Consider the following 27,769-nt stretch of genomic DNA (forward strand, 5'->3'; position numbering starts at 1 on the left):
AAAATTTTAATGAATTTATGTAATTTTTTTTGTAAATTTAAAAAAGTTATAACTTCTACGATTTTGAAATTTCATTTTTTCAAGATTTATAATTTATTTTAGCCAAAAAATATGTCTAAGAAAATAATAAAACATGGCGAGACAAGGTTTAAAGTGATCTTCAATAATGCTGTGGAAAAATATCTGATGCATTAAATTAAATACTGTCTCATTTAAAATAATAACAATTATATGAATTGTATCATCCCCACAACACAACAATAAAAGAAAGAAACAGGGGAAAAGCAACAAATCCCAGCAAAGCACTGAAACGCAAAATAATTTTCATGTACATCTAAATTTTAAAACTAATAATATTTTTGTAACTAATTTATATTTGAAAATCAAATCAGGGAATTTAACGTAAACAAATTGTTTTTTGTTATCTAATAATTTGTATGTATGTTAATCTAATTCATAGCCAAAAATTAAAATTACTTGTTTTAATAATGCTATCTTTAAAAGTTAAATATTATATAGTCTTATTAATAATATAGTACACCCTGCACACTTATTGATTTATTTTAATACATTTAATAATTGATGCATGAATCTTCGAATTAAGTACACTCTGATAGAGACGAGACTACACAGATTTCTTTAAGATGATACATGCCACTTGAATGGCTTTATATGGAATCCAACATCTTTCTTTTTGTCTTGCTTCTTTATTAATGGTATATAAATTATTCAATATGTCTAGATTAAAATTTAAATAAAATATTAGTTAATTATAATTTCCATCCCCTCTATAAAAATTTAACAGTAGATTGTCGGTAAATATACATGGACTTAAACTATTATTTCACGTATTTATTATGTATAATTTGTTTTAATATATTATTTAATCAGATTAATAATTTTTAAATACAATAAGTAAATTTTAATAAATTAAAATAAAGAGACAAAAAAGTAACTGAAATAACAATATCTTACGGCATACTTAAAGAAAGTATGGTACTATGAATTATGATTTGGTTCTAAAAAGAAATAGAAATTAATGTTTTATTAATTGTGTTTTATTAAATCGTCTTATGATTGATTATTAACCGTATGGGTGTGTGAATCATATCAAGTTCGTCCTTATAGCCTTTTTCAGTCTTTAAATACCCAAGTTTCTATTACTTGGCCTCCTTCGTTTTTGGTTGCATTTTCTGTTTCTATTACTTGGCCTCCTTCGTTTTTGGTTGCATTTTCTGTTTCTATTACTTGGCATTTAGCTTTGCCAGTGTTGGGGAGTGTATCCGCGGGAGACGATGCTTCCAAGCAGCTTGCTTTGTTCCATGAGGCCAAGCTTCTCAAGGTAATTCTTTCTTTATTCCTTGATTTTGACCTGCTTTTCGTCCATTTTTTTCAAAGTCTATTCATCAATTTTGTTGGGATTTTGCTCATTTAATTTAAAGGATGGATATTGAGAAATGGAAACTCTTGATCCAAACTAAACTATGATTTTTCTTTTTCAGTACATTACAATTTTTGCTTTGAGTGCCCCTTTTTAGGTAGTTTGAAGAGAATTAATTTGGATGAAATTGCAAAACTTAAAGATGGATCGACGATAGTGTAGATCCCTAAACAAAACGCTGCTTGACAAGCTCTGAAACTATATATTTGATGGGCTCGGGCGAGTGAGTCAGGTTTTTTAGTTGTTTGATTCTGATTTTAAAATTAAAGATTTTTATTTGATTTTAATATGTCTTAATATTTAATAATATTTTATTCATTTTAGTTCATTTTAAAAATTTTAGGTTAAATCTATTTTGTCCCAGCTTAATATGAATATTTTTTTATTTGAGAAAATAAAAAATAATTAAAAGAAAATATATAAATACTTATTATAATAATTTTTTTTATAGAAGTTGTTAATTTTATTAAGAAGAGGAAATATTTAGAATTACAACGAATGTTTACAGACACAATCGTAATCTAAAACACATAATTAACACAAAAACTAGTTACTTAAGATCACACAAGGATCATATAAAGAAAAGATTAAAAACCTAATCAAAAACTCGAACAAAAGATAAATACAAATGAATCTGATTGCATCGGTAAACGAACCACAAAACGTATGAATCTATTAAAAGATCACCGACAAATCGCAAATCAGATTTGAACGGCGTGAAAAAATAATTCACGAAGGCAAATCACATATTCAAATTTAATTTGAGGGTCTAAAGCAGGGAAGATCAACGTGATAATAAATAAACGTCATATTGATCAGTCGTGACGAATGTCAAATATAACCTTGAGAAAAAAATAAACAAAAACAACGGTTAAACAATTGAAAACGTGCAGCAAAAATAGAGTTATTAAAAATTGAAAAAAAGAAGAAGAAAATTAAAGATATAAATTTAAAAAGTTAAGGGAAAACAAGAATCATCCCCTATCAATCAAAAATGAAGAGAAGAATAAATGACGTTTAAGCTAAAATTTTAATATTTTTTCTTAAATGTATAGATAGAGGATTATGGTAATAAACTCAACTTGAATAATTTTTCTCCCGAACAGAATTTCTTCTTCATTCTGACTCATTTTTTTTATCAAATTTATCTCGAATTTAAATTTTTTAAAAATAATTTCATAAAATTAGATCGAACTAAAAGTCACCAACCGGACAATATGACAATCTATAATAAGAGACGAATTAATCCCATTTAAATCATACGTCATGTAATTTCATTTAATGATATATCTTAATTTGATTGTGAAATAAATTTTGTTCTACAACCTTAGTTTAAATCAAACTTGACTTTTATATAAAGCAAGGTTGCAAAACGTCAACAACCAATTAAATTGTTAAAAAAAGAAAGAAAAAACTTAAAATTCACTAGTCAAATGTCTCTTCCCCAAGAGAGTCTTTCTTTTTTGTTTTTAAGTAATGAAACAGGGCTAAGGTCTTGTAATGGATTATTGGAGATTTGGTTTTCATATCTGCAATGCGACCAACTTAACATCACATCATCACCATATAATGTAGCATGACATATTTACTATTTCAATTCTTTTACCATTACAAATAGAGATTACATTCACAAAGTTTAAATATGTTCATTTGAAAATATTCAATTTAAATTAATGATTATATCAAAAAAAATATAGCACTCATTATATAAGATTTGAATTAATTCGAATTTAAAATTGAAATAACTTTTTATTATTTAAATCAAATTATTTTACAACAATAACTTTCTTTCCAATTCGGGTGAAATCCTATTTACAAAGGCGGAGCATAGATGGCAGATGCCAAAACACAAGAAAGCAAATTGTTTGAGGACCTCTCCAAATAAGATTGTAAACACAAATGGACGAACACTAGAGAACACGCACATTAATTACAAACAAAAATCTACACCATATACGTGTCTTAAAGGTTATTTTGGTAAAATTAACTCTGGACCAATCACACGTGTGAACAAAGTACACAGTGAAAAAGCCTTTAACAATGGCTTCAATTTTTGTGCTGGCTAGCAGGAAGAAGAAAGGTAACCGGGATAGCCTGGAAACAGAAGCCGAACACCTTGATTTTTGGTACTCCGTTCCATTTAACAGAGATCCGTTTCAGAACCAGTCGTCGTCAAGATCCTCTTTACGATCGGATAATCCTCGCTTATCCAGGTCTGCTTCCTTTTACAACATTATAAAGAACTCTTTTTTATTTCTCTTAATTTTCTTTTTATTGGTATTTGGTTTTGGATATCTTCAACCGATGAGTTGTTACGTTTAATCCTGCGCATCCTCGTTTAATACGGAAGCTTCCAACTTTACTTGAACAGACTCGACAGCTTTTTTTGCAACTCACTGAGTTCGCTGCTCATCTCATTTTGGTTGTTTCAGGAAGGGAAAAGCGGTGAAGGCGAAGAAGAGAGGGGAAATGGCGACCAAAGTATCCAACTTTTCGGATCTGATACAACGAGTTGCAGCTTCTTGTTTATTGCACCCGCTCGCTGCCGGCAGGCAAGAATCCGGCGATGCTGACGCCCTGACTCATTCCGTTATTGAGGAGGACCCCGATGAAGAAGAATACTACGAGTACAATAATTCGAGCGAGGATGAAGTGAAAGAAAACGACTTCAAGGACGTGGAGAGCTCGAGGAGAATAACGCGGGTTTGGAACGATAACGGAGAGAAAACGAAGGAAATGGTGGCGTTAATGGAGGAGGTTTTCGAGGCGGTGGCGGAAATGAAGAAGGCTTACTTAAGGTTACAAGAGGCGCATTGCCCGTGGGACCCAGAGAGGATGAGACCGGCTGACGTTGCGGTAGTGGGTGAACTGAGAAAGCTTGGGGTGTTGAGGGAAAGATTTAGGAGGGGGACACGTGGTGGTGGAGGTGGCGGGAAAGGGCACGTGGCTATGCTTAGGGAAGTGGTGGCGCCGTACGAAGCGGCAGTGGAGGACTTGAAGAGGGAAGTGAAGGTTAAGAAGGTGGAGATCGAGAACCTGCAAGACAAGCTCAATACTGTTACTTGCCTTTCCAGTGGCGGAAAGAAAGGGCGGAGTCTTTCCAAGAAGAAAGTCGGCTGCAGTCAAGGTAATTCGCGTCGAAATTACCTTTTTAGACTACTCATTCGATTGTTGTTTTTCTTTCTATATTTGATGAAGTCTAGGGTTATATTGGTAATTATATGAATTGGACAACATGCAAACGAAGGTGGAAATGTTGTTACTGGCCAATGGTTTTATGCCACGTCATCAGGAGTTTGGGATTGCTTAGGGAAGTGTTTTTTGTCCAAAAATCCGTTTTAAAGGCAAAACCAATCTTAAACAGCTCATTCAGTCAAAAATTCACGTTCCAAAGGAATTGACTCAAATTAAGAAATTGAAAAACGATACTTTTACGTTGGAAAAGTTATTAGAGAAGCATTCCCAAACGAAACAATTAGACCAACTATTCCTCTTTCATGTCCAAATGACTTGGGAATTACTATGGGATTTTAAAGGTTTGATTCAATGATTAGAAACTAATGGTTTTTGTTGAAGTACCGGCGATTAACACAAACGTATTTAAAATCCATGAAATATTGGGAAGAATTAACCATATTAGTGTTAAAATCTACTGTTTTCGAGATGGAAATTGAATCCTAATAATATGGTTTAGAACATCAATACGATGAGTTTTGATTTTTTTTTTTGCTTGTTTCTGGTGGCAGTACTTGCAGCAGCTCCAACGCCAGAGCTGTTTGAGGCTACAATTAGTCAGGTGAAGGAAGCATCAAAGTCCTTCACATCTCTCCTGCTTTCCCTCATGCGTGAGGCTCGTTGGGATATTGCAGCCGCTGTCCGATCCATTGAAGCTGCAACCGCCACTCCTGATAATGCCAATTATACCACCACGATGATAACTCCATCCGTCATTGCTAATCACCATGCCAAGTACGCGCTAGAGTCGTATGTCTCACGCAAAATTTTCCAAGGGTTCGACCACGAGACTTTCTACATGGATGGCAGCCTCTCTTCCTTGCTTAATCCCGATCAATACCATCGGGAGTGCTTCACTCAATACCGTGATATGAAAGCAATGGATCCGGTCGAACTTCTAGGGATCTTGCCTACATGCAATTTCGGTAAGTTCTGCTCCAAGAAGTTCCTTGCCATCGTCCACCCCAAGATGGAGGAATCCTTGTTTGGCGACTTGGAGCAGCGCAACCAATTAATGGCCGGAAATCACCCCAGGAGTCGGTTTTACCGGGGGTTCCTGGGGTTGGCCAAGGCAATTTGGTTGCTTCATTTGCTTGCATTCTCACTTGAACCAACACCAAGCCAATTCGAAGCTAGTCGGGGAGCAGAGTTTCATCCACATTATATGGAAAGCGTGGGCAAGGTTTCAGGTGGGCGAGTGCCTGCAGGTCAGATTGTGGGATTCCCTGTTAGCCCTGGGTTCAAGCTTGGAAATGGATCTGTTATGAAGGCTAGGGTTTACCTAGTGACTAGCACATAGACTTGTTGCATCTTCGATAAGTTTTAGGATGTACAGTAGGTGGAATTCAGTTTAGGGTGCTGTTTCCTGGGATCAATGGGAGGAACTTATGGGGGATTGTTATTTTAAGAATCTGGTTTGAAGTCCTCGGATGTTGCTTCTTCGGTTTGTCGTCTCGGATTCTTGCATTTCAAGAAGCATGTCTCATTTTGTTACTGGCAAATTATTTGCTCCCAAACCCTTAAAAAATTGAAAAATGGAAATTATGATGTAGGAATGCAATAAGTTACGGAGAAAATAACTTCAGTGACAAAAAATATCTTATAATATACGAATTTAACCAATTTTTTTTGGATTTGCCAAAATGACTAACAAATTCGCAACGCGAACTTCAATTTCGCAACTCAGTTTCTAATTTCGCAACGCGAATCTGTAAATCGCGTTGCGAATTTGGAAATTCGCAACGCGATAGTCAAATTCGCAATACAAAGTCAAATTCGCAACGAGAATTTAATTTCGCAACAGGTTTTAGTTTCCCAATACAAATGTTTTGGGTATATAACAACGCAACAACTAATAAGCTAAATCCCTAAATCGCAACTCATTTCATCTCCATCTATCACTCTTTTCGGCGTTCCTATATCCAACGACATCCTTTCTCATCTCTAATTTTTTACATAATTTTGTTTCTATATATTTTTTCAATGATTTCTCTCCCAGATTATCAACTATCAACTTAATAAAGGTATGTTTTCTCTAAGTTAGTGATGATATCTAATTTATAGCTCGTTTGTTTAGTAAATTAATTTACAATTTGTAGAATGAAATCATCTAATGTTGATTATGTTTGGATATATTTATGTTTTGGAGGGTCATGGGAGAATGTTCATGGTGTTTTACAACATGTGTCTTTACCCATGAATCTTTAACTAAAACTGTCATTAAAAAAGTTAACTTATGAAACTCTGATGTTACGTGTTGCAAAGAAATTGAATTTAGAGCCTCTAAGTGGATTTAGGCTATCTTATCAGAGAAAAGGTAAAGTTTATTTGTTAACCGACAATGAAGATGTTGAACAGTTCATTGCTTACATTAGTGTTTCGCAAAAAGATGATGTTACATTGTATGTTGTTGAACCTAGAAGTAGTGAAGTTGGGTCAGTAGCGGGTAGTAATCAACTAAGTTCTTCAACCCAAAATTTAATGGTTCCACCACAATTTCATCACCAAGCAAATTTTGTTTCACCACATTTCCAATACCAAACATAATATCAAACACAATCTAAAAACCCACAACCTTTTCCTAATCCAAATCCCAATCATATTTCAGCACCAAATTCCAGTTTTCGTATTGACCAATTAGACGATTATGAGCCAACAGAAAAAATTGTGAGTACTAGTCAGTATTCGAAATTTGATCTTGGTCAATACCTGGATTTTGATCTTGGTCAATACTCGGATTTTGATGATATGATGGAAGAAGAAACAGACCCTGCATGTAATGATTTTGATATTGGTCAATACCCAAATTTTGATGATGAAACAGCCGCTTCCGAGGAAGATGTTGTTGATGATAATGAGGAGGAAGTTACGACTGTGAATGAACATGTTGAACATCCATTCTGTAATTCATATAACCCTGAAGAAGAAGAAGAAGAATAAGAAGAAGAAGTCCCTGAAGAAAGGAAAAAGAAGAAAATGCCACGGGAGTATAACTGGAATATGCCAGAATTACTTCAGATACCGGAAGAAGAGTTGGTAAAGATAGCAGTTGATTGTTACACAAAAGTTATTCATATCAAGAAAGATGATTGTTTTGATACAAAGGAAGACTTGAAGATAGCTTTGTATACGAAATGTGTGGAAGATGACTATCAACTAAAAGTTAACAAATCAAGCAAAGATCGTTTCGAAACAAGGTATATGATTGCAAAGAGGATAAAAGATTGCGAAATGTTTCAAGTTAGGACTTTTATTGATAAACATACATGTTCAAGAACCCAAGTTTTTCCTCACCATAGACATGCAAACAAAAAGGTGTTTGGTGGTTTTCTGGCTGAGTTAATGTTTTTGAATGGAAGGGTATATTGGGGACATGAAATTATGTCTGACATGAATGCTCGATTCAAGATTAGTATCTCATATTCTCAAGCTTGGAGAGCCAAATGTTATACCTTGGAATTGTTGAGGGGGTCGCCAGAAGTATCATTTGCCCAACTGTCGGCTTATTGTCACAATTTAAAGCTGAAAAATCCTGGGTCGGTAACTCATATCAAAACAGATAGAGATGGACGCTTTGAGTTGCTGTTTATCTCTATTAGTGCTGCGGTTAGTAAATAATTATAATTTTTTTGACTCATTTTTTTTAATTGCATGCATTTCACATTTAAATGATTATATTTCTTGTGTATATGATTTTGTAGATTCGTTTGTTTATTACTTGCATGCGCCCAGTTATTATAGTTGACGGAGCACATTTGAAAGGTCGATACCTTGGAGTAAACTTATTAGCAGTAGTCATGGATGCTAACAATGAGATACTGCCAATATCTTACGGGGTTGGCAAATCTGAAACCTCTGATTCATGGACATGGTTTATGGGGCATCTTAGCGATTGCATAAGTCCTATTAGCAATCTGACAATCATATCCGATAGGGCAAAATCAATTGGCAACGCTGTTAGAAGGTGTTTCCCAGATGCTTTTCATGGACTTTGTGGTGTTCATTTGTACATAAATCTAAAATCAAGGTCTGCTGGTATAAAAAATCACAAATGGACATACTGGAAGGCTGTAAAAGCTTATCGGGAAGTGGATTTTAATAAGTATATAAATTGTTTAAGACGTATTTTGCCTCAATGTGCTCAAACACTAGAAGATGTCGGGTTTGAAAGATGGTCAAGAGTACATCAACTTGGAGCAAGATATGGTTTCATGACGTCTAATAGTGCAGAATCAATCAACGCTCTAAGTCGTCATTCCCGAAAATTACCTATTACTATGTTAATGGAGTTTTTTCGAGCCTCTATTCAACAGTGGTACTACAAGAAAAGAAACCATACAAGTATTATTTCTTTAAATTCGTAACTTATCATATATTTTACTAAGTATTATTTATTTAAATTTTCAGGAACATTGGAACGTCGTGTTACACCATGGACTGAAAAATAGATAACGAAACGTGTTGTGAAGTCAACGTCATGGAGAGTTGAACCATGTTCAAACACTTTGTTTGAAGTATTGGATAATAACTTAAATGGGCTTGTCGATCTAAATGCAAAGACGTGTAGTTGTAAGAAATGACAAACATCTGGTTATCCGTGTGGCCATGTTATAAAAGTTGATATTCATCTAAACCAAGATGATTCAAGCGCATACGCTATGGATTGCTACACTACAGAAGTATATCGACAGACTTATGCCGAGATTGTCTACCCATGTCCACATCCTTCTGAGTAGGACATAGCAGATGACTTACAAACAGTTTTGCCACCAGTCATGGACAGCAGGCTACCTGGCCGACCAAAAAATCACGATTGTATACCGTCTAAGGGTGAAGAGAAGAGGATATCGACATATAGTCGGTGCAAGGAAAGTGGTCATACAAGGTTGACCTGTGGATCACCAGTGCCATCACAATCATTTTTCCTCTACCAAAAAATGGATCCTCATCAAAATCCAAAGCTCATATGGTGCCAAACAAAAGGAAATCAAAATCATAATCAAAATCAAAATCCAATCACAACCAACTTCACCTTTTTGGACTTATTAACTTAGGTGATTTTTAAATGCAAACGTTTTATTATGTGTATTTTATGTGTGAATGCATACATTTTCAGTTAGACATTCATTAGTAACTTGAGTTTGAACATTGCTATGATCTGTTCAGTTGTTATCATGTTGGGATTTTCTCTTGTGTTTGATTGCTTGGATAGTTGTTCTCTTGCTTCTTCAAGTGTCCTTAGCTTGTATTTATAGCTTGGAATGTGTTTGATGTTGTATATAACTTGATTTTGTATGTTGCGATCAACGCGAAAGTCAAATTCGCAACGCGAAATCGCAAACCGAATTTGACTTTCGCGTTGCGAATTTGACTTTCGCGTTGTGAATTTGACTATCACAACGCTTATTTCGCATTGCGAATTTACCTTTCGCGTTGCAAATTTGACTATCGCGTTGCAAATTTGTCTATCGCGTTGTACATTATTTGAACATTGTTATGGGTACATTATTTGGAAAATAATGTTCCGGACTTCGTTAGAAATAACCCTTTTTCATCGGATTAATTTCGTTTTTGTGGGTACATTATTTGAACATTGTTATGTATAATTTTGTTGTGTATGTATGTTTTGGTTTGATTATATTGTATGTATATTTTCATTCAGATGAGATGGACTGTGTATAACAAAACAATCTATCTCTTCCATGTGAGTACTTTATTCCAACCATGTGACAACCCCATCAACTCACAACTCAGCTTTGAACTCAATCAATATTATATTTTAGCTTGATGGTTCATAAAGCATGTTACTTGAACAGTATGAATCAATTATGCAATTTCCATGTTCAATTTAACACTGTATTTCAAATTCATTTCATATGTAATTGGAGTTTGAATTTAAATTTCAATTTGAGTTTGAATTTCAATATAAATTTCGGCTCCACTATAAATATTAGCCCATGCCAATATGCATGTTATCATTGATTATTCTTAATTTCCATTGTTTTTTTTAAATTTAAACGCGAGGGAAATCCCGACCATCGTAATTTTTGGCCAACTTTAAAGCGTCAGAAACGTTTCGAGCGTATGATCTGGGTGGTATACGAGAAATGCAACAAATGGCAACTAAAAATCCCGATAATTGAGGGCTACAACTTGTAATAATAACAAAAATAATAAGTCCGAAATGCTTCCGAGTACCACCCAAATCATAAGTCCGAAATGCTTCCGATGCTCATCAAAATCCAAAGCTCATATGGTGCCAAGCAAAAGGAAATCAAAATCCAAATCTCATATGGTGCCAAGCAAAAGGAAATCAAAATCTACAACTTGAGTTTGAACATTGCTATGATCTGTTCAGTTATTATCATGTTGGGATTTTCTCTTGTGTTTGATTGCTTGGATAGTTGTTCTCTTGCTTCTTCAAGTGTCCTTAGCTTGTATTTATAGTCTGGAATGTGTTTGATGTTGTATATACCTTGATGTTGTATGTTGCGATCAATGCGAAAGTCAATTCGCAACGCAAAAGTCAAATTCGTAACGCGAAATAAACGTTGCGATTGCCAAATTCGCAACGCGAAAGTCAAATTCGCAAACCAAAAATCGCATTGCGAATTTGACTATCGCAACGCTTATTTCGCGTTGCGAATTTAACTTTTGCATTGCGAATTTGTACCTTCAACAGGTCTTTTTTCCTTCAAACATAATGCATATTGAATTTTTTAGAAACAACAAATCAACTTTTACAAATCAATTAAACAAACAAAAAAATAATTCTTATTTACACATCAAATTAAACAAATCAACTTTTACAAATCAATTAATCAAAAAATAAATCTTATTTCCTCATAAATTAAACAAATCAACTTTCAATGTAAAATTCAATTAAACAAAGAAAAAAAGTGTACCCCAGACTATTGTTTATGCACAAATACATCAATTTCACGCAGCTCACTTCAGGATTAATCTGCAGAAACCAAACATTTGCTCAAACAACACTTTCTACACATCTAAAACCAACAAACAACAAATTACTGAATTCTAGGTACTTAACCAAATATTTTCAAACCAATTAAAGAGTATATATGTTAACAACACTTGCTCAAACTTACAAATTGTTTATGCACACTTTCAGCACGTGGATGCATGTAGGCAGCGTCTCGTATATATCGATCTGGCCATATAATGCCAAAACCACAAGCCTACTGCACCTCTATCTCTATCTGTGGGAGGTAGATACTATTTACTTCCTGTCATCAAACGTTCCAAACACAAGCATACGAGAAGACCACAATCCCTCTGGCTCCCTGCGTTTGTTGTGGCGCAGTCTCGTCTCTGATCATTGTAATTTTGAACTTCTTTGGCTTCTTGTTTCCAGAATTTATCCAATAATCATTCGCATCCAAGTATTTAGCCAAATGATCGCTCCATCCCTTTGTAATAATATCTCTCAAATCAAATAATGGTATGTAATTCAACATGCTGTCATATACAATTATCTTCAGGGATGGGAGCTGAAGCTCGATGAGAAGCCAATGACGACGTTCCAAAATAAGGATAAACACCTGCAATCATAAATAATTGCGCACATCAAATAAAATTTATGAAAACCTTTAAAATATTCAAAAAATAAATACTAACCTTATCGACCTCCCACCACGCAGGATAAAGTTTAGCTTTTCCATTACCCAACGTATATGAAGCATCTCTCTGATCCTTCAAGTGAGTTGCGTGAAAAGACTTCGGCATAATAGTCCATCGAGTATTTCTTTTCCTCAATTTCCTTATTATTAGAAGACGTGACACATGCATCAATATGTTGTTTTATAAAAAAATAAATATATTAGTGAATTTATTAATAATTTAAAAAAATTTAATCAAAATGCAATATAAGAAGAATATAAGACTTACCACCCTTTCAAGATAGCCATTATCTTCAACCCCTAATAAAATACCCCACCAAGACCGATAAAGAAACAAATGAATAGCATCGTCGATCTGGCATAGGTCATAATAACACCCCTTGCTCCGCTCATGTACATAAAAATCAACTGCGGTCTTAGCCCAAAGGTGATTATCCGTAATTGTATCCGGTAGTGTTTCCCTCTCATGCTGAGGAATGGTACTGGCCGATAACACATACGAAAGCCAACTTGCATCCATCATATCGGGCACGGGAGGGGGTTTATCAATATGTTGACATATGACGCCATGTGAATCGGGCTCTTGAACGGTGGGTGTGACCTCTTTAACGATGACAGGGGCCTCTTGAACGGTGGGAGGGGCTTCTTTGATGATGAGAGAGGCCTCTTGAACGATAGAAGGCGCCTCTTGAATGATGATAGGTGCATCGAGCTTATTCTTACGGAGTCTTGGGGTGAACGGAGACGTAATGGCACATGCACGACGTCTGATGCGTGAACCCCGTCGTGCAAGAAAAACCCGATGTAAAGCATCTACCTTATCGGGCCGCTGAAAATAAAGTAATACATAAATCGATAAATAAATAAATAAATAATTCCGAAAAAAAGTTATTTGCATTTTTAGTATAGTATTAAACAAATTTACCTCATTGCGTAGAGTATGAACCTCATTCTGCAACAATAAAATAATCTCGCATAGAGCGGCAACCTCATCACGTAAAGTAGATACCTCACCGCGTAGCGCACCATTGTCATTGCGTAAAAAATCCACCTCACCACGTAAAGATCGAACCTCATCACGCCATGCACCATTATCTTCACGTAAAGTACCGACCTCATGACGCAAAGCACTGAGCTCATCACGTAATTCCCCTAACTCATCCCGTGGAGGTGGAGAACAGAGAGATAAATGTCATGGCCTCTTTGCCGGTCACCTATCATGAGGTGATGGTGGAGAAGAGGCTCGATGATGTGATGGAATAGGTGATGGTGGAGGTGGAGAAGAGGCTCGATCAGGTGATGGCTCTGGGTGTCGAGCTGTAGAATCGGCCCGATCAGGTGATGGCTCTCGAGGTAGGGGGTGCTCATCATCCGTCCCATCAAAAACCGCTTACTTGCTTGCCACCAATCAGTGGCAAGCTCAACCTCTGTGGGTGTCAGCCTCTGTAATGGATAGTTGGCCTCCTAACAATATAAAAACTCAAACAAAGTTAAACTTGTACTAGTAATAACTTGTTTATATATGGTATTATTTGTGTGTTAACTTACATTATTCATCGTCGTATATAGGAGTAACTCTTCCCAATCCAACATGTGGATCCTCTTCTAGGTAATAGCCCTAGGAATATCATTTGATCTTTTTATCGCATATGTCCGCATGTTGGGGAAAGCCTCAAATATCCAAATCTACAAAAAATATAATACACAAACATTAGTAATTGTTAAATAATTAATTATAATTTTGAAAACATTATATAGAAATTCTTACCTTAAAGGCCCAAGTAAAGCCTGTCAAAGTGTGTTTAGAACCATCGCCCCGCAAACTTTTTCGGTCCTCAAAGGCAGACGACAACTTCTTCCAGGTAGCTTCCCATAGATATGAACCCCACAGAAACAGGTTCCATGCATTTATGTCCTCTACCAATAATATTAGGTCCTCGGAGATAGGTTGTCTGCCCTCTTTGCCTAAAAAGTCGGTATGCAAAAGTAATAAATGACATACTCGGACAACATCAAGGTCATCCATCCAAGTAAAACCATCTTTATCAAATAATCTCTTCAAGTCGTTGACGTGTAAACTCGGCTTTAACTTTGCCAACTCAGGAAAAACCCGAGATAACCATGATGGGCGGGCGATATGACTAGTGTACCAACCTGCATCATCGTGTCCGAAGCGTAGACCAGTGATTAAGCAAAACTCCTCCCGCCCAAAACAAGTATGTGCCGGAGGAAAATGAAACCATATCTCCTCATCACCACGTTGTATCCCCTCAGGTAGATCGTTAGTCATGGTCTAAAGAAACAAATGTGTCAACATAGCATCTCCACCCGTATGTTGCACTTTCAGCCATGACCCGAAGCAAATATCCTCAAACAATTTTCTTTGTAGAGGTGTAAGCGTTGACGCAACTTTAGTGGATAGGCTTAATTTATTCCTTAAGGTCAATGCAGCCGAAAAAAAATTCTACAAAAACAATAAACATACAGTTAGATATACCAAAAACTACAAATTATACACTATAAACAGACATGATATTAAACAGTGAAAACAAAGCCAAATATGTTTCAAACTAGCACGGTATTCACCCAAGTCATTATTCCATCATAGTTCACAAAATGCATCGATAACATTCTAGAAGTAAGCACTTATATAAACATTTAAAAGGACAACATATATGTTTAGTGTAGGTTCAAGGACAACATAAAGAGTAGTAGTTTATTCTTGAAACTTAAATTAGCAACACTGTGAAGTTAGTATTTGTCTTTGTTTTTTGGTTGAAGTAATGCAATTCATTCAAGTTTCAATTTGCAGAATAAAAGAAGTTTCTAAAACTTAAATTCGCAACGCGAAAATGAAAATCACAACGCGAAACTAAAATCGCGTTGCGAATTTGGTGTTGTGATTTAGGGTTTCTTCAACAAAAAGACAAAATAAAAAGACAAATACTAACTTCACAGGGTTAAACACTAAACAGTTTAGCAGTATTGAAAGCAACCGAATGAATTTACTAAGTAATCTCAATGAAATGGTTAATCTATATATATTGAAATTACCAGTAAATTTATCATCAATATAAGAAAAATCTAATAATAATACAAAATTTCAAAATAAAAATAAGAGATTAAAAAAACTAACCCACGGTGGTTGATTTTCCATTTCTGACCGTGAATGGTTGTGAGGGTTGCTCTGAGAGATGGAGATAGATAGATTTCGTCAGAGATGGGGACGGATGTCGCCGTAGAGAGTGAGAGATGGAGATGATACTGAGTTTTGATTTAGGGTTTTAGGTTAGAGATGATTTGCGATAATATTATTTACATTTGTGTTACGAAATTAATATTGTGTTTCGCGTAAAAACATTTGACTTTCGCGTTGCGAATTTGACTATCGCGTTACGAATTTGACTTCTGTGTTGCGATTTACAAATTCGCGTTGCAAATTTGACTTTTGTGTTGCGAATTTGACTATCGCAATGCGATTTACATATTCGCGTTGTGAAATTGGAAACTAGGTTGCAAAATTGGAGTTCGCGTTGCGAATTTGTTGGTCATTTTGGCAAATCCAAAAAAAGTTGGTTAAATTCGTATATTATAAGGCATTTTTGTCATTGAGGTTATTTTCTCTAATATTTTCCCTCTGTATGTTTCGGTTTTGAATACATACATTTTTTTTAAATTTTTTTACCAAAAAAATAAATTAACAGACACTCTCGAAAATAAGATTAAAGATAAAATTAAAAAAAATATAAAATGATAATAAACTATCAAATAATTATCCTTGAATAATTCTAATTTAAGTTTAATATCTAAATCAAATGGCCATAAATTAATCCTTTAATCAAGATAACATTGAATAAATTTATCAAAACAAGATTTATCCTAAATCATACAGTATCGTCTTTGCTCAACTCTTTAGCAGTAACAACTAACTAACAAGCAGAGCAACCCCATCCCCTGCCAATTTCTCACGATTCAAAGTCGCATCACATTTGCTTTATATAAACCCTAATTTCTTCATTTCTTTTCATTATTCCTAAGCCCTAACCGTAATTCCTGCATATACAAAGCAACGAGGAGAAAGACAACACCCTAAAATATTGGAGCTCAAACTGGTTCAAGGTTCGCTTCTAAAGAAAGTATTGGACGTGATTAAGGACTTGGTCAACGATGCGAACTTTGACTGTTCGACGACTGGATTCTCGTTGTAGGCTATGGATTCAAGCCACGTGGCGTTGGTTGCTCTGTTGCTCAGATCGAAAGGGTTCGAGCACTATCGCTGCGATAGGAACCTCTCAATGGGGATGAATCTCGGTAACATGTCCAGGATGGTAAAATACGTCGGTAATGATGACATCATCACTATCAAGGCTGATGAAGGTAGCGATACTGTTACTTTCATGTTCGAGAACCCAAGTGAGCTTCCCGTTTTCCTAGAATTTTTCATTTTAATATCGTTCTTGTTGAATGATGTTGTAGTTGGAGAATAAAGGAAAGATCGAGGAAAGGAGCAGGATTCGAATGAACATAAATTGGGAATGGATGAGGAACGAGGGTTAGGGATTATGGAATGTAATTTGGGAATTGGAATGAAAAAGGGAATTGAAGCACGAGGAGAAAAGGGATTAGAGTTACCTGAGGGGTTGAAGCAGGCCGAAGATATCCAAGGCAAAGTGGAGCAGCCCAATTAGAATAGCCCAGTACCTGTAACAACCAAAGAATGATATGAATCAGTTTGTTAGGCAATTTGTTAGCATAGCATGCCAGCTGACATTTTTAGATTCTCTATACCAGCCTGTAACTAAATAAAACTGCTGTGTAATCAATAATCTCCCTTATGAAATGAATGAATGATTGTTTCCTTCTCTAAATTCTCTCATTCTCTTCTCGAATCTTACTCTATTTCTCTCATTCCATAACAATTTGGTATCAGAGATTCGATTCTGGCAAAATTTTATTGTGGGTATGCCAAAGAAGAACCAAGCTATGGCGGAAACTGAATTATCTGGGATACAAAAACAAATTGAAGACCTAGATTTGTTTGTGAAACAAGGCCAGGATGAGACTAATCCACCTAAATGGTGGGAGACTCAGGAAAACAGGATTGCAGCGCTAGAGGCAAGAATGTCCACTAATCAAGGCTATGTGGAGGAGTTATTGAAGATATTAAATGGAAAAAATGGTCAACAAGAGCAGTCTGCAGGTGATCAGGTACACACCCCTAATAATTCTAAAAATAGGGAGAAAAATCCTGTTTTGGTGACTGTAGTGAAGGATAAATCAAAATTCACTTATAAGACTGATGAACCTGGGATTTCGAAAAACAAACCTGATGCTTGTTTAGCCCTTAAGAACAATTCTAGGTTTGAAAATCAAATGGGTAAAAACAGTCAAACTAAACCTATTATGCTAGGGTTGGAAGCTGAAAATAGAGGACCAGGGGGTTCATTTAGCAGTTCAGGGAGTATGTGGCATAGACCTAAAATTGAACTGCCATTTTTTAAGGAATAAATCCTAGGGGGTGGCTTCAAAAGTGCCTTAAGTATTTTTCCCTATGCAATGTTCCTGTAGAGCAGAGAGTTGAGGTGGCTACTATGTATCTCACAGGAAAAGTAGAAATATGGTTTGGTGGCTATATTATGCAGAAGCATCATGTAACTTGGCATGAGTTTAAAGCTGATCTTTGTCATATATTTAGTGATAGATCTTTTTCTGACATTGTGGAGGAATTCACTAAGCTAACTCAGAAAGGATCTGTTGAGGATTATCAAGAGAAGTTTGAGGAGTTACAACCTCATATGCTTTTGCAGAATCCTACTTTGACTGAGGATTTTTTGTGTGTCACTTTTTATTAGTAGACTCAGAGATGATATTAAGCATAGGGTCAAGGCTTTAGATCCTAATAATCTTTTTGAAGCAAGTAAGCAAGCTAAACTCTATGAATTATCTGTGGAGTTTGAGAATATAAGATTGATGCCCTATTTTAAAACCCCACTCTACCCAAGCCCCATTACTGTTTCTAAACCATCTTTACTACCAGCAAATACAAAATCTACAACAATAAAAAATCCTAAACAGACTCTTATTGAGTATAGAAGATATAATAATCTCTATTTTAAATGTGGTGAAAAATACATTCCAGGTCATAAATGTAAAAACAGACAGCTGAATATGATTACTGAGGAAAGTGATGCTCCTACAGTGGATTTTTTTCCTACAGATTCAGAACAGTCTCCACAAACAGAAGAATAAACCTTAGAAATCTCTATGAATGCTATTACTAGCTCTATTGGTCATACTACATTGAGAATCCAAGACACTATTTAAGGAAAACCATTGAATATCTTAATTGATAGTGGCAGTACACATAGTTTTTTGACCCCTAAATGGGTTGATACTGGTATTCAAATTACTACCCCCTATCCTTTGGCCATTACTGTGGCTAATGGCCAACAACTATTCAGTACTGCTAGATGCAATAAAGTACAGTGGCAAATACAATGACATACTTTTTTGTATGATTTTAGACTGCTTAAATTGGGTGGAAGTGATATGGTTTTAGGGGTTGATTGGATGAAGTTATTCAGTCCAATTTTAATGGACTTTAATAATATGACTTTAAGTTTTGATCATGAAGGAAAGAAGATTTGTATTCAAGGCCAACAACCCTTAACTGAACTGTAGCAAATTTCAGGGGCTACTTTACTTAAAATGAGTACAGGGGATTCTGATATTTTGGGCCATATTATCCTATTGACTATGACAGGACATCCTACTTCTATTCCTATGGAAGTACAACATGTACTGGACAAATACAGTACAATTTTTGCTAAACCTGAAGGTTTACCTCCACAGAGGTCTCATGATCATGCAATTCCACTTAAACCTAACGCCACATCAGTCAATTTAAGGCCCTACAGATTTCCTCATAATCAAAAAGTTGAGGTAGAAAAACAGATAGCTTCTATGATTTCTTCTTCTATTATTCAACCTAGTAGGCGTCTATTTGCCTCTCCCTGCCTTCTTATTAAAAATAAGGATGTCACATGGAGATTTTGTGTGGATTATAGGCAATTAAATAGTCTGACTATCAAAGATAAGTTTCCTATTCTTATTGTAGAAGATTTATTGGATGAGCTATATGGGGCTGTTTACTTTTCAAAAATTGATTTGAGGTCAAGCTATTGGCAGATCAAAATTAAACTAGAAGACATTTACAAGACTGCTTTTAGAACACATCAAGGACATTATGAATTTAAGGTAATGCCTTTTGGTCTTACTAATGCTCCTGCTATATTTCAGGCTCTTATGAATGAATTATTCAATTCTTTCCTTAGAAAGTTTGTTTTAGTTTTATTTGATGATATATTGGTCTACAACAACAGTATGACAGACCATGTTGAACGTTTACAGTTAGTTTTGGAAGTTTTACAAAGGAACCAATTATTTGCAAAACTCTCCAAGTGTTTTTTTGGTCATACTAAAGTGAAATATCTAAGTTATATTATCTCTGCTGCAGGGGTTTCTACAGACCCCAGTAAGGTGGAAGCTATGCATACTTGGCCCAAACCTAAATCTCTTAATTCTCTTGGAGGATTTCTTGGGTTGACAGGATATTACAGAAGGTTTATAAGAAATTATGGCATTATTAGCATACCATTGACACAAATGTTAAAGAATGATGGCTTTCAATGGACTTCTGCTGCTTGTACTGCTTTTAAAGATCTTAAAATAGCTATGTGTTCTGCTCCAGTATTAGTTTTACCATATTTTTCTAAACCCTTTTATTTAGAAACAGATGCTAGTTCTGGAGGTGTGGGAGTTGTTCTTTCACAAGAAGGAAGACCTATTGCTTATTTGATTAAAGCTTTAAGTCCTAGACACTCAACACTATCTATTTATGAAAGAGAATATATTGTTATTCTCTTGGCTATTTCTAAATGGAGACACTACTTGGAGAGTAAACCATTTGTGATTAAAACTGACCATGAGCCCTTAAAGTTTCTTCTAGAATAGAAACTGACTACCACTATACAGAAAAAAGGGCTGACAAAACTATTGGGATTAGACTATACTATTCAGTATAGAAAAGGAAAATCAAATGTAGTTGATGATGCTTTATCTAGAAGATAGGAAGATCAAGCTCAGTATTTGGCTATGGGGTGACAGTTTTGGTACCTACTTGGGTTCAAGAAATTGAAGAAATCTATCAAGGTGATTCTTTAGCTCAGAATTGGATTTCTATTCTGACTATTAATCCTTCTGCTGACAGTAAATGGAAATATTCCAAGGTTGTTCTTAGATATGATGGAAGAATTTATATTGGGGCTACTGGAAGCCTTAGGGTGAAGATTATTCAAACACTACATGATTCTGCTTAGAGTGGACATTCTGGAGCACAGGCTACATATTACAGAATCAGGTCAAATTTTTATTGGCCAAACCTAAAACCTATGGTTGCTACTTATGTGAGATGTTGTGAAGTTTTCCAGCAAACTAAGGTTAAACATGTGGCAAAACCTGGTTTGCTATAGCCCCTGCCTGTTCCTAATCAAGCTTGACAGATTATAACTATGGATTTCATTGAAGGGTTGCCTATTTCTTTTAAGAAAAACTGCATTTTGGTCATTGTGGATAAGTTTACAAAATACAGTCATTTTTTGACCCTATCACATCCTTATTCTGCAGTAGAGGTAGCTAAACTCTACTTAGACAATGTCTATAAATTACATGGTTAGCCTAAAATGGACATCTCTGATAGAGACAAGACCTTTACTAGTTTGTTTTGGAAACAATTGATGAAGCAATTGGGTACTAAGACCCTTTTTAGCACTGCTTATCATCCTAAAACGGATGAACAAACAGAAAGGGTAAATCAATGCTTGGAGCACTATTTAAGGGGTATTTGTTTATATCAACCTAGACAGTGGGCTAAATGGTTACCCTAGGCAGAGTGGTAGTACAACACCACTTACCATACTACTTTAAAACTGACTCCATTTCAGGCATTATATGGGTACAAACCACCTATTATGGTTTGGCCTACTGATACTACACTACAGTCAGTCAGTGAAATCATGCAGAGCAGAGAACATATGAGGCAATTGGTTAAACAACAGTTAGAATTAACTAGCAATAGAATGAATCAGCAAGCAGATAAAAGTATATCAGAAAGAGTTTTTACTATTGGAGATTTGGTTTACCTCAAATTGCAACCATATATGCAGTCTTCAATTACCCTGCGAAAAAAATTGAAATTAGCAGCTAAATACTATGGCCCCTACAAGATAATGGAAAAGGTAGGGGAAGTGGCTTATAGATTGGACTTACCAGTCTCATCGAGACACCACCCAGTATTTCATGTCAGCCTTTTGAAGAAATTCATCGGGGACTCCTCACGTGCTGCAGCAGATCCTCCTGAAATAGAAGACGATGGTCAGTTCCGAATCAAACCCTTAAAAGTTATTGGGAGACAAATCATAAACATAAATGGGAAACCAATCACTCAACTTTTGGTTCGATGGCAAAATCTGGATGAAGCAAATGATACTTGGGAAGATTATTCGGTGTTACGAGGCCAGTTTCCTACGTTTGATCCTTAGGGACAAGGCTCCTCTCGTGGGGTGGGTATTGTTGTAGTTGGAGAAGAAAGGGAAGATCGAGGAAAGGAGTAGGATTCGAATGAACAGGAATTGGGAATGGAGGAGAAATGAGGGTTAGGGATTATGGAATGCAATTTTGGAATTGGAATGAAAGAGGAAATTGAAGCACGAGGAGAAAAGGGATTAGAGTTACCTGAGGGGTTGAAGCAAGCCGAAGATATCCAAGGCAAAGTGGAGCATCCCAATCAAAATGGCCCAGTACCTGTAACAACCAAAGAATGATATGAATCAGTTTGTTAGGCAGTTTGTTAGCATAGCATGCCAGCTGGCATTTTTAGATTCTCTATATCAGCCTGTAACTAAATAAAACTGCTGTGTAATCAACAATTTCCCTTATACAATGAATGAATGATTGTTTCCTTCTCTAAATTCTCTCATTCTCTTCTCGAATCTTACTCTATTTCTCTCATTCCATAACAAATGATTAGTTTATAAGAAAACTATCATCTATTTGATTGATGTGATTATGTGTTTTATCTCTATTAGAACGACACTATACACCATGTTCAGTTTTCTTGGGTAAAAAGTTTGCTATATTTGTTCGCAATTTAAGTCTGAACTGACATGTTTGTTTGTTTATACACGGGCTAATGGATTAAAGAACAAGATAAGATAGCAAATTTGGAGATGAAGCTAATGGATATTGACAACCAGCACCTTGGAATTCCAGATGCTGAATACCAAGCTATTGTTAGGATGCCTTCAACTGAGTTTGTAAGGATTTGTAAAGATCTTTCTAGTCTTGGTGATACTGGTATCCGTCGATATATATATATTGCTTTATAAGATTTTTTAGATAATATATTCTTTTGCCTTCATTTTTATGGTTGACCTTATTTACATGTAACTTTGCAAACCTTAACTCTAGTTTGATTTGGTTGTAGTTGTTTTCTCTGTAACCAAATAAGGTGTTAAGTTTTTCACTGCGGGTGATATTGGGACTGCAAATATTGTTCTCAGGCAAAACACCACTGTAGATAAAGTATGTCCTTTGTCCTGTCATATTATTTTTTGTACTTTTCTTTTTAACATGGTTATCAATACTATGATATTCCCTGTTTTCAAGTAGGTAACTTCTATGTTGCTTGGAACCTAGTGAGTGTTGGGTGTGAATATCTATTAGAATATTCTTTGGGGATTAGAATTTGGTATGTATGTCCAGACATATGATATTGTGATGGTCATACATGAATACTTAAATGCATAGTTTAAGCAATATAGTATAACATTATCGTTGACCAATTACTGGCCTAGTAGCAAAAAGTCTTATGAGACATCAGGTCGAGGATTCAAACTCTATGAAACTCTTCTCCCTTTGAATTGTACCAAGAAAACATGATCGATATGATGACTTTATTGATTTTTTGTATAAACACTTGCAACCAAAATAAGCTACAATCATAGAGATCAACAATCCAGTATCATTGACATTTGCATTGAGGTACATGAATTCATTTACAAAGGCTACTCCGTTATCAAATACAATATCAATCAGTTTGTCTTCAGAACTGCCTGTTGTGGTTGAGTACAAGATAGTTGAGATGGGTTATATCATGTTTTACTTGGCACCCAAGATTGAAGATGAAGTGGATGGATGAGACTAATCCATAAGCTAATTATGCATTAGATATAGATATATGATAGGTGATAGCATTTCTTTCATGTGACTGGATTTTTCAATACATTTTCTTTATTATTTGTCTTGTAATTGGATTTGTGTATTGCACTTTCAATACAAATACGACATGAATATATAGAATCATCGAGAATGTGATTTGAAGGTATTTTCATCTTTTCTATGCACTGTAAATCAAACGAGCTACATGAGCTGAGGCAGCATTACAACAACAATTTCAGATCCACCCGTGTTTTAAGCAGTAATCTAAAAGCAATTCATTACACGAATAGCATAAAAATAATTAAGCTTCGAAGATGCTGTCATGGTGCCATACCATACTTTTATAAATAGCTCTTAGCTTTTATTTTCTCATGTCACTACGAAAGCACTTGATGAACCGGTGAAATGCCGAATTGATCCTAAAAGTCCCTTTGAAGCACCAAAATGTCTTATTCTGTATACTCCTGGCGAGGCAGATGGTGGGATTGTCCATCCGATTGTTGCCTTACTTATGGGACTTAGCTTTGAAGGTCTTGTCCACGTAAAGCGTAGGCACCAATCCTCATCGTCATACATTGGGATCCATGTATCCTTCCCTTGGAGCATCTCAACTAGGGCGAATGTACCTTCTGTCAAGAGATCATTCCTGGAGCAAGCTGACCAGAAGGCAACAGTCACGTTTTTGCCTGTCTTGAAGGTTGAGTTGACTGGAACATCAAAGATTACATCTCCGAAGTTTATACCAGCAGGAGTTGAGTCCATTACAACAGGAGTAAGTAAGCTTATTTGCTTCTTTAGAAGATCTGGGGGTTGCGGACTGGCTTCAACTAGTTGACCTTTGATGAGAGCGCTTGCAAGTTTCTGGAACTCTTGAATGTAAGCACTGAGTGTGTGGACCATACAGTGTAGAGGCACCCTAAGAAACAAAAACACTTGATAATAAAGTACACAAAAGAATTACAAGTTCCAAATAAAATGGAACAATATTCAGAACATTCACCATTGTTAACGTTCGTGTGTGGAAATGGGTATGCAAATATGACCAAATAGCCATAATAGAATCAAGTAGACGTGAATTTGATAACTATTTACGAGCAAGACAAGCTATATTGGGATATCATTGTCTATTTGACACCGACCTCATATCTCTGCACTTGGTACTCCGAGGTAGCAACATACTGAGAATATGTATTAGTCAAGCCTTCTATAACAACGTGAATGTCACGGCCAAATTATCCATTACCACTGCTTGTAAGCACTGTCTTCACAGCATCCCGGAGACGCCTCCCAGACATTGTCGTAAATTTTGATCGAGACAAAAAAGGGTAAGGATTGATCTGATTATTGCTTGAGTGAGCAAAGAAATCTAGTTCTAGAAGGTAACCTCTAGACATGCTACTGCCCTATCCAATTCAAAGTTAACACAGAAGATAAGAATTGAAAGAAGCTACTACCTCCTGGTACACTGAGAATGACTAACTGCTCGATCCAAATGATCTGGATTGGAAGTATTGAAGGCTGCAGGATGTAGAATAAACAAATATTTTCATCAGTGAACTTAGAGTAATGGAAAATGAATAACAAGGATAGTTGTGTCTGAATGATAAGACTAATTAACAGAAGAATATATGCCATCAAAGGAATCCATAGATTCAAATGATTGAAATACTTAATCAGGCATCTAAAGCTAATATTCTGGAATGAGTCTTAACTTTATGAAGACTCAATTGGACTAGCATGTCTCCTATGATACAGTTGCAACTTACCGCCCAATCATAGGGTAGCTTCATTTCACCAGTATCTAGCAAGATGGGCTTTGGATGCGGGCAATCAACTTGTTTCTTATCGGGAGTTTTAAGTAAGTTGCGGACAAGCCTCCAAAAAAGGATTTCCCTGATATAACATATGGACAACATTAAAGTATATGGTATAGAAAATGTACATGTTATTGGTGCAGAGTCTTAAATCACCTGGTCATCTCCTTGCTTAAAATCAAATGCCCCAGGTCCATCAGTTGTTCCTGCAGCAAATCTGAATCCCATAGCGGCAGGACAAGCTTTAACCACCATGGAACCTCCTCCCTCTTTCCCAAGCGTTCCCTAGCAGTAAGTCTAGGTAAGAGTGGCGATAATCAACCTTTCCTTTTAACTGTTCAGATGCTTTCTCATACAGATCCACAGCTTTTCTGAATTGCCTTTCTCCAATGATCGGGTACTTTCAAACTCATCGGGATAGCTGCCAAATGAAGCACACATTAGTCTTATGACACGAGTAATATTTGTGACGAGAAGTGCATATCAGGAAGAGGAAGTATACCCTGGTCCTCGACCGTAGCACAGTTCATTCTTTCCACCGCAGGTACTATGATTGAAGTCACAAGGAAGACCAGTGTCGATGCAAAATGCTCTGAGTACATTGGGACTAACATCACCGCAATTTCTTTGGCAAAATGCAGATACAAATCCGGGCTTATCAGCCTGTCTAAGAGTGCCTCTGACACTCTTAGCAACACTCATAGTCCGGGTTGCTGGTCTACCAGGAGAAGAGAGGAATGATGCAGCAAGCTCCAGCAACTCATGGTCTGCATCAAGGAGTTTGAGCTACATATTATGGATCCATTGGCTACAGATACGAGATTTCCAATTGCTCTTTCTATTTATTTTTTACATTACTACATTGTGAAATAGAAAGCTAAAAACTTACGATTATCGTGACTGGTGGGCATGATATTTGAGACTCTGAGGTAACCCGTCAGAGCCAAATTCATTAGTATATGAACTTTTAGTAACATTTTGCTTAAACCAGTCTTCCATAAATCGTGCTGCGGCACCTTTGTTATCCCCACTGATCAGTGAGTTTGTACGACTCATCGATGTACCGTGAGTTGCAAACCAGTTGAAACTACCCACCGGACCCCACTCTTCGTCTACGAACTTCAAAAGGGTCATTTCATTATCAACATCATATTTATATTTTCTCCGTTCAGATGCAGGGTTATCGAGATAAGCACTGGGGCTACGGTTTACACCAGCATCTAGTAGTTCTCCTGTTGAAAACACAATCTTTAAGAACAAATAAGACCAATCAAGGAAGATTTTCCCTTCAGATTTCCGGTTCCTTGCCCTTATTCACAAAAATAGATCCTGGTCGAAGATTTTCATGAGCTAGTATAATACTTTTCTCGATGCCGTCTACCAGGACATCAAATGACTGACGAATGAAGCCTAAAGGTGTCACAAGATATGTCACATATTGGAGATAACCTGCCGGACCCGCATGTGTATGAATACCACTGCTAGCCACGTTCTGCTCAGTGTATAGTTTCCCATATCTGCATGTATATGCAGCAGTTGTAGACAATTCAGAAGATCAAATCCATGTCCTCCTAACATGTTTGTGATAATAATTACCTTGTTTTCAATCTCTCGATCACTCTAATCGTCACCAATTGTGAAGCCATGCAAGCATCGAGATTAACAAATACAACTCGTTTCCCCTTTGGCTCTGCCACGATGAATGAGCGAACTCGCAGCCTGAAATGAATCCCCGAAGCAATTTGTTCTGCGTTAGCATATCCCATCATGTTAACATCAGCTGCCGGTCCAGTAATGTCATAGCTTCCGAGTCCAATCAAATAGTCGAAATCTAAGAGCACTGTTTTACTTGATTGGAACACGAGTACCAGAGATATTCATAACCAAAAAGTTCTCAAAGGACTCATAAAATAACACCCAGTCGAAGCAAGTAACTCCATCACGAACAGAGGAGTAAACCAAGCAGCACTTAGTTCATTCCCCTACATCAAAGGCGATAACAGGTCAAAGCATTATTCATGGAAAAACAAGCATTTGTGTGCTTATTTTAGTTAATATTTTATTTTTAAATTATTTCTTAATAATTGATTTTTGTGGTTTATTTGTTTATTTTAATTCATTTTCTGTATATGACGTAAGATTCTGAAAATTGCATAAAAATGACACAATTCTGCAGTTCTTTTCATTTTCGGAATCAAAGCTGGCTGGAATTCGGATTTGAATTAAACTCAAGTTTAGGATACTATTTTAAACATTATATTTTATCGTTATATTTTAGTTTAAATAGGTTTTAGTATTTTAATTAAGTTTTAGGATATTACTTTTATATTTTATTTGTTTTAGGTATTTTAGTTTAAATAGGT

At 35.9% G+C, this 27,769-nt stretch overlaps 1 protein-coding gene and 2 pseudogenes across 2 annotated transcripts; 2 read left to right on the forward strand and 1 right to left on the reverse strand.

Annotated features, from left to right (window-relative positions):
- The first annotated feature begins 1,295 nt into the window (after positions 1–1,295).
- On the forward strand, positions 1,296–6,060 carry LOC120137127 (protein GRAVITROPIC IN THE LIGHT 1-like). 2 transcript variants are annotated; one of them, XM_039152967.1, is made up of 4 exons: positions 1,296–1,342; positions 3,508–3,654; positions 3,874–4,568; positions 5,188–6,060. In XM_039152967.1, exons 1-4 carry the CDS (start codon positions 1,296–1,298, stop codon positions 5,973–5,975), a joined length of 1,677 nt encoding a protein of 558 aa, XP_039008898.1. In that variant the 3' UTR covers positions 5,976–6,060. The 2 variants fall into 2 exon arrangements, with proteins under 2 accessions (XP_039008898.1, XP_039008899.1); XM_039152968.1 differs by having other exon boundaries at positions 1,297–1,342; positions 3,511–3,654; positions 5,188–6,058.
- Positions 6,061–13,509: 7,449 nt separating this feature from the next.
- LOC120137129 lies at positions 13,510–23,572 on the forward strand (annotated as a pseudogene).
- Positions 23,573–23,845: 273 nt separating this feature from the next.
- Positions 23,846–27,384, reverse strand: LOC120137164 (annotated as a pseudogene).
- Between the last annotated feature and the right edge of the window lie 385 nt (positions 27,385–27,769).

Source organism: Hibiscus syriacus, unplaced genomic scaffold, assembly GCF_006381635.1.
Source record: "Hibiscus syriacus cultivar Baekdansim isolate YM2019G1 unplaced genomic scaffold, ASM638163v2 tig00110652_pilon, whole genome shotgun sequence".
In the NCBI taxonomy this organism is placed as follows: Eukaryota; Viridiplantae; Streptophyta; class Magnoliopsida; order Malvales; family Malvaceae; genus Hibiscus; species Hibiscus syriacus.